This window comes from Sparus aurata, chromosome 15 (genome assembly GCF_900880675.1).
Source record: "Sparus aurata chromosome 15, fSpaAur1.1, whole genome shotgun sequence".
NCBI classification, from domain to species: Eukaryota; Metazoa; Chordata; class Actinopteri; order Spariformes; family Sparidae; genus Sparus; species Sparus aurata.
In genome coordinates, this window is record NC_044201.1 from 12,497,248 (window position 1) to 12,513,706 (window position 16,459).

At 40.5% G+C, this 16,459-nt stretch overlaps 1 protein-coding gene across 5 annotated transcripts in view; it reads right to left on the minus strand.

The window, feature by feature from the left end:
• macrod2 (mono-ADP ribosylhydrolase 2) overlaps positions 1–16,459 on the minus strand; it is a 432,655-nt gene that overhangs the window by 136,249 nt on the left and 279,947 nt on the right. For all 5 annotated transcript variants that reach the window (XM_030442624.1, XM_030442623.1, XM_030442621.1 and 2 more), the window contains exon 6: positions 1,741–1,862. In XM_030442624.1, coding sequence (XP_030298484.1) covers positions 1,741–1,862 — 122 coding nt within the window. The remainder of the gene's footprint in view (positions 1–1,740; positions 1,863–16,459) is intronic.

Consider the following 16,459-nt stretch of genomic DNA (forward strand, 5'->3'; position numbering starts at 1 on the left):
AAAACTTGGACTCATTGTGCTCTGCACCAGGCAAGAGAGTCTGTTAACAAAGAAATAGGTCCAGCGGACCCTTAGAGGCTCTCTTCAAGCAAGTCTTGCATATCAAGGCGGGCTGGAGTAAAACTAAATCAAGGCCACATCCTTGCATGAAGAAACTGCTATTTCCCTTTCGCTTTGGTGAAAGGCTTTCTGTTGTCCTTGCAGCAAGGAGAGACTAAATGGACTGAGGCTAAGATAATGTAACGACTAGGCTCATCCTACAAGGCCCGTCAATCACAGAATGCCGCTGTTTTCACTGAAGGCCTGTTCAACACAGAGCAGCTGTATAAATACATTAGACAGGATCCAGGCAGCTCCCAGTAAAAACAGAAACTCTGTTTCTTATAAATACACAGATTATTGGATAAATAAATCAAAAGATAGGCCTCAACTAAATAAATCCTTGGAATGTGCCAGAAACAAAGCAAGGATTGGACCATTTGTGGGCGAAAACAGAAAGCCAGTGGTTTCTTCAATGTGGCCCGAGGGGCCAGCTGCTGCAGAGCACGCCTTCGCTCAGCACGTAAAGCCTCGAGAACACTAGAGTAAATTATTCTATTGTGTAAATGGTATCCTATTGTAAGGTCATGCTTGTTGTAGCTCATCATATCTTGGCACAAGAAACTTTTATTGGGGACGTTTAAAGATAAGCTGTCATGCTGCTGATTTTGATGGAACTTCAAAACACTTACCATAACAACTTCAGTCATTCGGCCTCACAATCCATTTAATTGCTACCTAGAGGTGTTTGTCGCACTCACAATAAGTCATCAACAGAGCAGGAATTTGTCACAATCATCTTTAATGAAACTGGTACTCATCTATGTTTCTCTCTCTGCTGGTAAGTACTTCCATTGATTGGCCTCTGATGAAGCTGCAGGGCAGTAGGTTGGTGCACAAAATGTGATTTGTGGCTATTTGGTGTGATACTGATTTGTTTACCCTCTGTGGGCAGGGCAAATCCATACATCACGTGGACCAGACAGAAACATACGGTCCAGAACAGGCTAGAAGCTGTTTGAACGATCGGCTGCTGCCAGCTGTGGATTGTGTTGGCATTGTCTCATCTAAAGCCCTTATGATTGAGCCATGTTCCGCACACTAAACCTTGTGCTTTTCTGGTGCTTTAAAGACGATAAATGCCTTTTTGGGGAGGTTGCACAGAGATCTAAATTAGCCTTTATGCATTAAGGGGTTTAATTTCTTGGAAAAATATAAATCACAAATCTATGTCAAAGCCTTAGGAAAATATGAGAAAGGCCATGGTTTTCTAACCTATAAGTGGCTTCCGAAAACAATGATGAAGGAAACAACGGCACAGTCATTCGCAGTGGCAATATGGCGAGGTGGCTACAAAGGCCTGCCTTCCATTTAATCACAAGCCAAAGTAGTCTACATGAAAAGCCTTCATTTGACAAACATGAAACATTACCATTTTGTTGTGTTCTCTGTTTCTTTTGTTGAAATAAAGAAGATTAAGGCTTTTCAGAACTGTATCGAAAATGAAAGATGCTAAATCCTTTTGTTCTTGTACCTTTTCCAAATTTCCTAAATTTTTCAAACACGGCTTTTTCTCACTGAAGGCTTACTCACTGTCAAACACAAACACAGAAGCATATAATTCATTTCTTTCAAGCTGCACAAAACAGAGACAACATTTCTCCAAAGATGAGTTTGAGCGCCGTAATGTACTGTACTTACCACAGTGCTCAAGCCATGTTCCTTCATCAGCCTGAGGGAGTTCTGGTAGCAGGAGGTGAGGTCGTTGGTCTCAGTTGGGCCCACATGACCTCTGGCCACCGGGCCCACGGTGTGGATCACATCTGTGAAGGGGGACGACACAAAAAGCTCATTTCAGCACAGCCTACTTCTAGCAAGGTGACATGGTTGGCAGCATTTCTAGTAGTGCAAGGATTAACACAATGCCTTGAAACCTTTGAGCTGCCTGCTGTGCTTGGCAGTCGAACGAAAGTTTTTAGAATCTGCAAAATCATCATCAAATACAAAATACGATAAAGTTCGTCCTCACAATGAGACAATGGGGAAAGCAGGAACAACCCACTAGTCAAAATGAATGCATTTATTCAGTAAATGAAATGGCAGCTTAGATAGAAAATCAATTACAAGATTCTTTTATGCAATCTACTCAAATATTCATATCTCTCCCTGTACTCTCCTTCCCTTCGCATAGTAATGTCTTCACCTGTCAATCACTGCTCTCCTTGTCTGGCCTGGCCAGACTGGGGAATGCAGCCTCTTAATTGAATCATGGAAGTGATGACAGGAAAATAAGAGAATCTAAGCAGTGACTTGACAGAAACATAATCTTCTGCATTCTGCCTGACTACCCTTGGCCTTCTCAGTGTTTGACAGGACAGGTCAACATTAATACACAAGAAGTAACTCTGCATCACCTGCAAAGCATTCCAGAGAGGTGCGCCACAGACTGACTGCAAGGACGTAAATGACACAGTGGAAATCAATGAATGAAACCGTGAGCGATGAATGTTTTTCTGTTTATTCTAACACAGACTGTAGCAGTGTGCAATACAGCAGCCTTCATTCAGATGTATTGGCAATTCACGGTCCATTAAATATGGATCAGCCATGACTCATACATTTGCATTTTTACGTATCAAGTCCCCATTTCTGTGCACTAAAATATTAAACCCTGTTTGAGTATGAATACTGAGAATTCAGACCTGGTTCAGGTGAGGCCATGTGAGGAAAATGCAGCAGAAACCTGTGTTTTAAAATGTAGTCACCTCCTGTGTTTTCTCACACCTAACCCCACCGTTTACTTATAATATTCAACATTTAGCCTCACTTTCTCGATGAATAAATGTAAACTGTATAACTACTCCACCTGCCCATTAATCATTTAAAGATTAAATTTAGTTCTCAGTTGTACGTCTGCTTGTTTAATAGGTCGGGATGATAAAATGCATGGGGAGCCACTATAATCAAGTGGCTGTCAGTGGTGTTGCTTAAGAGGTAAAATGTTGTGTTTGTGAGAGGTAGAAAACAAGAGCCTTGGGTGATCCCAGCTAAGCTGAGGCTGGACTGTAATGAGAATAGAACCGTCTCAAGTATTGTCTTTTTTGAGAATAGCGGGCCGAAAATTGCATAGCACAATGTGGTTATAATGGGACACGTGGTAGGTTGTTTTTCGTGCATAATTCATTAAGTTCTTCACTACGAGAACGGCAACGTGCCAATTAGAGTGTGGGAATGCGCCAAAAACCAGACCACTGGTAAATTCATGAAAATTTAAGCAGTTCTTATCTCACCAGTGCCGCTGTATCCTCAACACTTCCACGTCAAATAAATATTTATACAGCTGTGTTACTGTAAGGTGAAAGACATATTTCACTTTGTAACCAAGGAGGGATGCTACAGGAAGGACAGTTAGTGGCGGCACAGCCAACACTCCGGTGGCTGCTTCAGGGACTCTGTCAACACAAGTGACCCCCCTATCCTTGCTCGTGGACAAGGTTTGTGTTATAAAGTAAAACGCTAAATCCAATGATTTTGATTGCAGCGATGTGTTATAGGCCGTTAAGCTGCTGTAAAATTAGAGCGACTTTATTGAATCATAATTTAGATGAGTGAGCATTACATGAAGAAAAGGCCAGTCTTCTGCATTCACAGCGAAATACAAATAATTGTAATTAGTTAATTGATGTATGCATGCCCCCTCTCTTCCTGCCCTTTTTCCTGTAGGCCTCTTCACTTGCAATCTGTTCAATAAAGGTGGAAATACAGAAATGTACGAACGTTTAGTTAAGTAACATTAATAAAAAGAGGCATGTCAGTGTAGTACATTAGCTATGGGCAATTTGACCATGAAGACACTAGAGGTTAGGACTCCCTCTAAGCTTATGAGGATATGTTATTTGAAGACTCAGGAATTGATAATTTATTACTGCAGTGTTTTTCCAATACATAAATTATACAAAGACGCTCCTGGTAATAAGAGTTTGAGAAGCTCTGGCAGATAATTCATCCAGCTTGGGTCCTCATCATCGTGGCTGTTTTTCTCTTCGTAGAACCTTCGGCTTTTATCATTATTTGCATCCATTAGCTGACAGACACATTTCAGCGTATCAGTGTTTCTGTCTTTCTCAGAAGCACATACCAACACATGTATGCCATTATCTCCGGGCAGCCCTTGTAACAAGAGGCACATAAATCTCCCGGGGTAGAAAAGATTACTTGCGGTGTTCTTGCACTTCAGGGGGATTGGGCCTGGTTGTGGGGGGTTTGATAACAGATGCGGAAAACATGAAGAGGAACGTCCCTATGAAATACATTAAAAGAATGCTCTTTTTTGGCCTGCTGAATAAAAGTTAAGCAATTATATCAGACACTGAAGGTAAAGGTCTGACCTGAACTGAAGAAAATAAAGAAACATAACAATAAGCAAAATATACCTGTGGAGACACAGAACAGACTACGGAGGCTAAATAACTAGACACAGCTGAACCTAATTTGCTTTGAACATAACAAATAAGCCATTCGGGAATGTAAGGGAACTCTTCCTTATCACAAATACCGCAAAATCCACACCACACACACCACCTCCAAGACCCTTGCCTTGCCGACTCCAGAAGCAGTTAATGAGCTTTCCATTCTCATCCATGGATTTTTTTTTATTTATTTTTTTAGCAGTTTTTCCTCACAGTATCTTGACTGGAATTGTTCATTGTTGTCTCTTGCTTGGGGCTACAAGATCAGTAACACAATTGAACCAGCAAAGACTGATGATTGCCATTCAAACCTTGCCTTTCTGTCCACATGAGCCCACAGGCTCTGCAATGAAACACAAACAGAAGGAACAACAGAGGAAAACAAAAACAATCCCACACGTTCATTCTTTTTATGAGTCAAAGGAAAATTGTGCTAAACTCCAAATTAATTAGGACCAAATTAAATACCATAAGGAGACCGATATCGTCTATTGTGCTGCGATGATACTCTGGAAGGCTACACACTTTGTATTGTCTGCACCCCACAAAACGAACCTGAAGTGAAATATAACGACTTTTTTTTTTTTTTTTTTTTACTCAGCAGATGTAACAGGAACAGCGAGGATAAACAGACAACTCGGCATTGGCAAGTTTGCTATAACCATAAACTACTTGAACAGGGCTGCAGAGGAGTGTTGACACTTGGCAATCTATGGTTGGTCATTTTCACCTTATATGGAGGAAAAGTGCCACAGTGCATACATTACGCCTGCCTGCTCGAGACTTCTAATGTGCCATGATTAGCAAACATTTCTCCTATCAATTCTAACAAGTCAATAAAAAAAAAAAAAAGCACTGAAATAGGAAAACACGTCAACTGCAAAATGTTGTGTTGATTTCTTCAGGACTATGGTGCCAACAGTTTGTTTGCTCACATTTACTCCTATTTGAAGCCCATTCAAGCAAAAAACAGCTTCATGCATATTCATGGGGTGTTACTTATAGAGACAACTGCTGGTGTTTTCTACTGTCGTTAAGCAAAAATGCATTATCGTATCAAATTAGGAATGCACATAGTCTTTGTCTGAATACCCTCAGCACCAGAGTGTGTGACTTATCTTTTCCTTTAGTTCGTTGGGGAGAATGTCATGTTTCTGTAACAGCAGGGACTCCGCAGATTAATGGGGCAAATAAAAGGCAAGAACGCTCTCAACTGTTTACCCATCAGGTACAGAGTGCAACGATAACAACAGAAGTGAAGGAGCAAGACATAATTCTCAAGTGCAGTTCTCACATCGGACCAAACTTTAGCTTTATTTATCCAGTACATTACGGGACCACTGTTCTACATGAGAAACCAGCACTTATGCTGACAGGTCACAGTAAGAAAGAGTCATATTTTCACATATAACTCATTACACTGTTCCAAAACATTTGGTCCAGGTTGATCCTGTTCCTGAACTATCTACTGTATGGAGTGTAGGATCCACAGAGCAAATCTCCACAAATCAATTGTACCTGGGCTGATTAAGCATTACTTAAAGTAGCTACAGCAGCTTATTTTAGTCTGATTCTGGCTATAAAAGCGTAAGAGCACCATCTACTCCCGTGGTAATGATCTTGATCTCAAAAGCATATGCATTTGTTTCCGAAGTGAGATACAATGCATTTGTAATACGTTTTTTTTTCATAAACAGCGGTTTGCAGGATGCATAACAACAACGTAGCACATTTATTTGTGGCTATGTGAGGTTAATAACTATTAGATGGAAAGTAAATTTGCTTTAGTATCATTACCATACATCCACATTACATGTAAACCTACAGCTAACATAATCAGTTTGCTCAATAATTGTAATGGTGTTGAAAAAGTTCTCACCATTCCCTAGTAATGTTATGCCTTCACTATAACAAGCCAACAGAAAGATTTAGCTCAGCAGCCACGCCAAAATAAAATCTAACGTTATGAGCCAGACTATAGACAGCTCCCTTCCTTAAGACTCCTCAAATCCTCCTCACGATACCTTCATGAATAATTGTGGGTTTTTTTCCACATCTGTCCTGAAGACAAGTTTTTAGATAACTACAGAGATATAGCCATCTTCTCACGTCACACAGAGGCATCAGTATTAACACCAGCTTCTTTAATAATCAGTTAAAATGTCCTTGTAATAGGTTTGAACAGATCTGATCGTTGGTTCTCATAAAGCAAGCAGCTCCGTTTTGATTGAAAATAAAAAGTTGTATCGCCTCAATTTTAGTGAGCAGTGACAGTCTGTTCAGGCCGGAGTTGTAAAGAAAACGTCACATAACTGCACAGATATTATATAACACTACAGGAAACTATTAAAAGAAGATTGTGATGTATGTATATTCGGCGATACATTTTCTTAATGGAGAGCCATTCAGACGTCAAACCAATCTTGACATGTTCCTCCAAATTGCGCTGCCCTGACTGTGAAGCTGCATTATGTAGGAAAATATAAATATCAGATTTCCCCGTGGCAAGTGAAATCTCGTTAAGGTTGGTCTGCTCGGGATGTACTGGACACGAAATGACCCCTTACTGCACTGACCGTGGAGCATATGTGAGAACATCTTAAGACAAGCCTGCTTAAAATATTCCTCAGCCGAATAACTACCAAAGGGATATGCTCACTTCAAAGATGTCACTTTCTTAGCAACTAAAAAATCTTTTGAAATATCTAGACTTCATTTTGAAGAGAAGTGCTGCGCTTTTGCAGAGAGGGACCTGCACTTCAGAGCCTAATCAATCTTTCATTTTAACTTGCCTGCACTGACTTTGAGGCTGCTTTACCAATTCACACATGGTAATAACAACTCCGAAAGAAAAAGAAAACACGTTTACCGTGGTGTTGCTGCTCCTAAATGCTCCCATTCTTGCCAACAACTGCTACAACTGTTAGTACCAATGAGATATGTGGATACGGGAGCCTCATTTTGATCTATTATAATTCACAAGAGCCAGCAGACAATAATCAAACCGCTTCCGTGCTTCCCATGGCAATTATCTTCCACGCTTAAGAATCAACAAAGCACATAATGACTTACAGTCCATTAAGAAATTCAGCCACAATTGAATTTAAATGCAGCCACTATTCTTATGAGATAGGCCAAATTGTGCATAGAGAGTGGACTGAATGCTTCTAAGTTTGTAAGGGCTTTGTTAGTAAGATTGTGTGTATAAAGTTCTATGACTGATGCCGATTTAAATGTACTCTTGACTTCTGTGGTGACTGAGCTGTTAAAGTCAAGAGGTAGCTCAGCGACTTTCTTACTCTCATTGTCATGGGGGGATCAGCACAATGAAAATGCTGAAGTAATTAAAATGGATTGTTATACATAGATTCCTAATAAATTTTTTTTTTTATATATATATATCTATATATTATATATAATATTAGCAGTAAAAATATCATCGCAAAGAAGGGCGAGTCTACAATGACAACTCTCCCTAATGAAAGAAGTGGATCTGCAGTGGGCTAAAGCATGAAACCATGTGATTTGTGAAATCTATGGGAAGATGCCTGGTGTTGTGCAACAACTGCCTGTCTCATGCGAAGAGACTTGACTTAACAAGACTTTACAGTGTAATGCATCAGCGCAAATTGCTGAAAGAAGATCAATAAAGTAACACAGCACTTGCTGAAATCTCTCGTCTGTGTGCCATAAATATTGAACTTCTTTTGTTGTTTTTTCCCCCTGAACATCGTAAACAAAATAAAAAGAGAAACAAAACACAGGAGAGCGTAAGAGGGAGTGTCACTTAAAGAGTAAATGAGGCACATTCTATTGCCGTTCCTTTACTGCTCTCTATGGGTTAAAAATTCTCTAATTTGAATACCTCCTCCAAGGAGGTTATGTTTTCACCCATGTCTGTTTGTTTGTTTGGATGGTTGGTTGGTTGGCCTGTCAGCAAGATAACACAAAAACTACTTAAAGGACATCGACATTTGGATGGAGCCCAGAACAGATATAATAATAATAACTTTTGGAATTTTTTGCTCACTTTCTTTCACACTGCATTTTTAAACATTTTCATTAATTTCTCAGGGAATAATGCATGGATTTTAATAAAGAAATCAGTCATATTAAGGTGTTTGGTTTCTATGAGCACAATTTGATGCAGATCCTAGATCTGGTGAGTTTAACTTATGATGAGCAGTTTTGGCTGATTTAAAATGTAGAGTTATTCAGGGCTATCAAATTAATGAGGTATGCGCTCTACTAAGTGCCATTCTCGTTGACCCTTATAGGTGTAATGTGTAAGATCTGGTCACCTGTCCACCTTTCAAGGGTCACAATTAGGGGGCAGCATATTACCAGAGTCACCACTAACTGCTGCTCACTATACTCTTTGCTGTAGCTATCTGTCGCTGCTGTAAGGTAGTTACGTAGCTCAGTTAGTGCCACCAGTAGCCATATTAGCTGTTTACACAGGCAATGGAAATCGTGGTATACAAGACAGAATTGGCTGGGGCTAGCTGGTTAGCATGCTAACTTTAGAAGATATCTCTACAACACAATACATTGTCTTTGACTTAATGTCAAAACTCTTATTTCATAACCATGCTTTGATAATCTTGAATATTTTAGGTGCAAATTATAACATAGCACAAATAGTTTAAGATATATCCGTTATTATTATCATAATTATAATTCTGGCTATTCTTCTTTGTAGTAGTAGAAGTATTAGTTGTAGTAGCAGTAATAGCGGTAGTAGTAGCATGCTATAAAGCCCCTGTGATTATTCAGCGCTCCATAATGTCATACTCTTGTTAAACATTGTTTAGCATTGCCAAGCAGTCAAAATAAAGCATCAATCCTTCAACTTTTCTATACATGCTTCTTTAAATTAATAACTGCTTCCACACATCTTAACATGACAGCAAATAAGTGCGAGACACTGTGAACAAGTGGACGAGTCTATCTTTTGTCAATCATGAAGCTGTCTCTTCAAGAGTTCAATGGCCCATGGAATAAAAAAAGAGAGAAGGAGAGATGGCATCTCCCTTGAAAAGGCTCTGGCAGCGTTTCCCATTTATTCATCTCTACATGTAACTCACTGTCAGTGTGTGAAGGCGGAAACTGCATGTTACAGCATTTGGCAGGTGATAATCCACCTGCGTAAACACAGAGGCTCAGACCGTGGTGTGTTGTGGATAAATAAGTAATTCTGCACCAGGTTTGGGTTTCTCTTCACCCACGGTGCAACTTAACAAATTATAAGACCGTATGAGTAGCCAGAGAGAGAAAGGACACATTTGGTTACTGAGTGGTAAAGTTTCTTAAAAAAAAAAAAAAAAAAAAAAAAGAGAGCGTGTGTGTGTCAGGGGGATGTGTGGGTGAATGAGTCTCAGCGTTCGAGGCAAGTTATGGTTATTTAACAGCCCAGTGGTAATAGATTTCAACGTTAATCAGGTGAGTGTGTTGTATTTCTCATCTCAAACATACCTCAGTGAACATACTTGTACCATTCGTACAAGGCACATAACCACGAGTATGAGCATACCAATTAAGATGAAAAGCCAATTCATCTCCTATCAAAGTTGGATGTACTGTATACAGTAGATGTGAGCTACTGCCACAGTGTATTTTGGTGTGATTGGAAGCCTGGACCCTCTCAGCATGCACACAGCTGTTCCATGTTTGTCGCTGAGGATTACTAAATGAAGTGTGTACACCCACTCGGACATGGAACTGGCGTTGTCATGGCGACAGAGTGTGCAGAGTGATCCCCCTAATGCTCGCCGAAGCTCCAGTCTGGGGGGGGGTGTGTTGCAGACCTGGAATCATCTGCCGAATGCCGAGCAGATACAGTTGTTAGTGCATTAATATTCCGTTCTTTAAAAATGGATTAAGGGTGTCTTAGTGATTATTCATACACTTGTCTTTGAAAGAGCTTTTCCACTGTGAGTGTCATTGAGATTCTGTCACACTTAAACAGGCTAAGGGGTAAGGAGCAAGACACCGGGAGGATGACGACAGAGCATCAAGCACATGTGCAATATCACAGGGACATTTGCGCTGATTGTGAAACAATAATTATTTAATGCAAGAGTTCATACAGAACAAGAATAGCTAAATTTCATTGATATGATTTATGCATGGATCTCACTGTACGTTACATCGATTGATCACGTGGGATGCACGTACAGAAGTCGGAGGCCCCTTCAGTACCACTTTTTCACTGTGACCCCTTCAGTGACTTAGAGGCATGACATTTTTATGAAGCACTGACTGGTGCTTCTCTATTCTGTCAATCATTACATCTGCCAGCAAGACATTTTTCAATCATCCAGAGTCACACTACGAACATGCACATACAGCACTCTCACATGCATGCAGTACAGTATAGTACAACGCAAAAAATGTTGCATTCAAATGTCAAAAAGCTCTTCAAGTGAAAGAAAAGACCACTTAATTGGAGAGCCATCTTTCAGCCTCCTGGCACATTTTTTTTTACTGCTTTTCTGTGCTGAACAGAAGGTGAGGTGTGTGTGTGTGTGTGTGTGTGTGCGTGCGTCAGAGTGGGAATGCATCGGCCGGTAGTGAAGGACAAGAACATCAGGGGTGTGATGACTGTTTTGCTGTACACATGCTGTAAGAATGGCCCTGGTAGTGTCTACAGGGACGGTGGGCTCAGAGTAAAAAGACAGAGGGAGAAAGTCACTGAGCAGCTCTGCCAGCTGTTTCTACTGCTCTGGGCCTTCTATAACATTCCTCTAAGCCTGAATGAGCTGCCAGGTGACACCGCTCTCAACAGCGCTCACTTGTTCTGCTGCCTGCTCTTTTCCCAGTTTATTCAAAGCACTCACTGAAGGCTTTAAATAAAATGTGAATATGAGAGTAGTTTTGTTACACATGAGGCAAGACGGAAGGTGTGCAAAAAACGACGAGTCAGGTACCCACAGGTTACACACCTAAAAACTATGCCAATGCAACTCAATTTGAAATTCAGCACTGTATACTATCGTATTATCTTATAGCATATTGTGAAAAATATCAATGTGAGAAAACATGGGGGATGCATTCTGTGTTTTACAGGAGAAATACAAAACATGTTTCCTCACAACACATAAAGCACTTGAACTATAAATGTAAAATTATGAGAGAACAGAAGGATATTCATCTTAACTGACATGCAAGTAAACCTTCTGTAGAACAAATCCTGAGAAAAGACAATGGAGTCCATTTTAGCTACGCTGTCACAGCAAGCACAACTGGAGCATCTCAGTAACTCTGCATCCACAGGTCTTGATTTGTTTGTAGTGTCTCTACAGGCGTGACATGGCTATGGGGTGATGTAGCTCAGAACCAGCATGCCCTGACACTGCTGTGTGCAAGAGGAAGCGGCCCGGCTGGGCAGCATCAACTACATTCATGCCGTGTGGACAAATACTATTTTCATTTTCCCGTACGACATGGACTCCCTGAGAAACACCTGTGAAAAGGGGCGTTGACGATTCTGATGGGGCTGGAAAGCTACGAGCGCGTCCTCTTAATTTAGAATTCAATGGGCAGTTGTGATCTATAGAGCCACATACAGCAGGGATCTACAATATTTACTGCTCACTTGCCGGCTCCCCTGCAGCAAGGTGCCCTGTTATGGCAGAGCTTTAAAAGGAACCTGCTTTAAAAAAAAAAACCAAAACCTGCAAAGTAACCTGCTTTTAAAGCTCAGTTTGTTTCGTATTAAACGTACAAAACAAACCCAGTACAGCTCCAGCACTGCCTTTCATCTCTGCCACTAAACATTAGGCCGTGATGTTGTATGTGACTTCAACTGCATCTCATCATTTCTCTGATTAGGACACCAAAACAGACGGGCCAGTACATCATAATTCTACAGGGGTCTGCTCGAGCAGGTCCTTGAGCTGGTGAGTTGAGCTTCATGAATCTTTCAAATGTCAGTAAGGTTTACACGCACATACACAGAGTTGCGCAAGCACGTACACAAAGTTGTGGGGGCACAGCTGCAGGCAGACGGAAAGTGATGTGGCCTTCACAGATGCTATTACCCGTCATATCAATTAAGACATACGCACCCGACGTGAATTTGATGGAGGGAGATGCTCTGTGGGTGAAGAGATTAAGCACGCTCTCACTCCAGACACATGTGCCGCACACTCTCCAAATTATCCTAATGACATTAATTACGAAGCAGCGTTCAAGTGTGTGTTTGGGAAACTAAGGGTTAGGAAATGGGAATATATCTTGTGTGGCAAGGACTATAATCAGCCAGCAAACATGGGAACAATGAACAATCAGAGGCTAGTTTTATTCATTAACAGAGAGTTTTACTTTCGTCCTAAATCCTCAGTCACAGTAAGTGCTGGATGATTGATCTAATTTTATTATCAATCATGATTTTGGCTTCTAATGATTGTTAAAATAAACGAAAAAAAAAATAAAAAAAAATTTATATATATATATATATATATATATATATATATATATATATATACACATATATATATATATATATATTCAGTGCAATGATGATTGTGCTGCATTCTGTTGAAGAATAATGCTCATAATTTGTCTTAATATTATAATAAGACATTTATATTTTTGTACTTGTTTTTCAGTTGAATCGTTTATTTTTTATTTCATTTTAAGTTGAATACATGCATAATGATTTTAATGAGTCAGTGATTAATCTTGTTAAACAATCATGGTCAAAATCATTACCAAAATAAGGGTGATGATTTTTACCATAATCTTGCAGGCCTCGTCACAGTTATTATCCCGAAATAAATGTTAAGTATGTAGCAGTCAAGACCAGCACCCTGCTTATTTGATATTTCCATACTGTGCTAAAACTAATCAAAACACTTAGCATATTCACTCGATTTAATTTTCAAATTGTTGATGGAATGTAAGGTGATGGGCCTAAACAATCTTTGCATCTAGAATGATAAGTTCATGTGTATTTATCTAATGGAAAATTTGCTCGCAAATATAACACAAGGATGAAAATTAGTAAAATGATTCACCAGCTTGTCCTGTCATTATTGTGCTTTAAAGTTCCATCTGCCTCTCTGCTCTCATTTGCTTCTAAAGTTGCTTTAGACTATAGCCTGGAGCAAAATAAATATTTTTCTTAATCAGATAATAACTTTTGGCCTTCCGCTCTTTTAAAATTAATGATGAACTCTACAATCTTGGCAAGTGTAGACATAAGTGTGGCCCTGAAGCTCTGAGAAGGAGGACAGTTTTTTTTTCTCTCTCCCTCTTATTTTTGTAGTTCAAAGTAATATGATAATGCCATAAGGCCTTTTGAAAATCTTGTTACTACATATCAAAAAAATTGTCAGACAGTTGCTAACATGCTGACATTCACAAGGCTGCAATAAGAAGAAAACTGCAGGGGGCTGCATCATCTCATGCTGGAATAACTGCTCTCTCCCTGGGGCTGGACTGAGGCCTGTCTTCATGCGAATGTGAAATGGTTATTTAATCTGGCCATGTCCCGGAAAGTGCTGTGCATCTTCTCTGTATAAATAACAATGCTTTTTATAATTTATACCCGTCGTGTATGAATCATCAGAGAAATGAGAGGGGTACAAATATGTTTGCTCTCTTTTATAAGATTCCTTGGTTTGTTTCCTTTTCACAATAAAATGACACAGATGAAATAAATAAAAAAAAAAAGAAAAAAGCAGCGACCTTAAGGAGCAACTTCTCAGTCCAAACGAGATAGGTCAGCCTTTTTCCTGTTTCCTGCACTCTGTCTGGCAGAAACAGGTGACTCTCAGCCCAAAGCTCCAACAAATAGACAGCCCACTCATCAACTCCTTTCACATCCAGGGTGCCACTCATTACTCATGTATTCATAGCCTGTGCAGTTTAATTACAAGACTAATCACAACAAAAAAGTCCTGGATCAGTCGCTTCATCTGGATCTGCACCAAAAGTTAATGGGGTCTTTTCTTGGCCGAGAACCATCCTCCATCCAAGTTTCATTAAAATCAGTGCGTTCAGAATTTTTTTTGTTTGGTAATCCTGCTTACAGACCAACCAACCAACCAACAAAACAAACTGACACAGGTGAAAATGTAACTTTCCTGGTGGAGGAAATAACCAATCATTTGCACAGCATCAGTCCATTTATGGGGAAATTGCAAGAAGAAGAAACCTCTGCAAACAGATATTACAACACTGCAGACTCCACACTGACGGTGTAGAGGTATAAACACCATGGTATTAACCATTGGTTAGTTGACTTCCGTTTCAAAGCCCAGCTTTTGTCATGACGATGTTGCGATCTTATTTTTTATATATAGTTAAGGTGACCTTATTTGTACGAGTGGGTAGAGCTGGGAAGGGTATTCTAATTGAGAACACGTCTATACTCTACCACCACTGTCAATTAAGCCCTGAAGGGCACCCTGCATGATCCTCTATTTTACTCTAAATGGGAAAATAATTTAATACATGAAAGCCATTCTGTATTCAAGAAGATTTTAAACCAGCAATTGTGTAAACTTGTTAAGAAACTGTGACAATGTGGCTCCTTTTCTCATAAGCTTATATCTTCTTATGTCTTTTTTTTTGTAAACCAGGGCAGTTTCCCTCTGCTGCCCATTAGCAAGAACGCAGGTATAAAGGTACTTACACATTGGCTTTGCTTCATATGTTAAGCTCCATCCATATGTTATCCAATCAGTGGTCATGCCCATTGCCAGCCATCCACAATAGCAGCATTTAGAAAAATCTTAGATTTTTCTCTGCATCACCTGTGGGCGCTTTACTAGCTTAGAGTACGACCTTCCTGAAATGACAGACAAATGACTATGGAGGTCCAATTTTTCCCAAAGACTTGAGACGGTAGAACTGGGGTATGGCCCCATTACAGCTCCATCTGTGAGGGCCACCGGAGCAGCCTCTTATCTGTGCCTGTTTCAGGTACCTCAGCCAAAAAAAGCTGTGACAAGGACCCATCCAGCCAGTGCAGTCTCCCAGGACCTGGGTCCTACAAGATACACTCCTCCATGCACTTACACACATACAAAGACAGATTATCTACAACAGCGTCAAAACTTGCCCATCGGTGCGAGGCAGCGCTGACAAGTTCTGTGAGAGGGCTCCATCGAAATAAATAGAGGTCATTCTCCCTCTCTCTCTCTTGATCTCTCTCTCTCCCTCCCTCTCTCTCCTCCTCACCCCTCCCTCCAAACCCCCACAGAGACAGTTCCAGGGCCCCAAGTGGATGAAGAAGAGCTGTGACCAAACTCCTCCAGGGAGGGAGACTCGACAAAAAGAAGGCACCTACCTAGAAGTGGTACACCTGCCACATAATACTTCAAAGGACAAAGAACACACATACAAAGTGTGCTGAATGCTTGCCTGTGCGACGCTATAAGAAATATGCTCTTATGGGAATACATTACTCACAGTAACACATGGCCACATGGCGCAGCGCAGATCAAACATGTTGGGATACAGCTGAAGTTACCACATAGTGAGCACTACTTGTGCACTGGGTGCTGATGCCTTGGATTGATGGTTTAGTAAAATCTCATTAGGTGCTGTATTGGAACCTCGCCCAGTGCTCTCCGGTTTTTCAATTCTCCTTCCATGTCGTCTTTTTCTCTTAGCCTCTGTCAGTCCCTCTTCCCTGAATCGCTCTCTCTGTCCGTCTCACAGCGGTGGTGTAAACGAAAACCGTAGAACTGTTGAATTTAGCGAAGGTTTATGTCTAGTAAACACAAGGTCATGCATAGCATCGGCCGGCTCCCCACCTGCTTTACTGCAATTTGTTTGCCGTGTGTATTTATCACAGATGCAGCCATTCCTGCACTGAGGGCTGTGCCACGCTGTGCATATGCTCACTTTGTTACCCCCGACAGGAATGCCTCACCAGGGAGAAGCCTTTAGTAGAGCACATATAAACTCTTGCCTTTTAGTGGCATAGGAAATGCTGA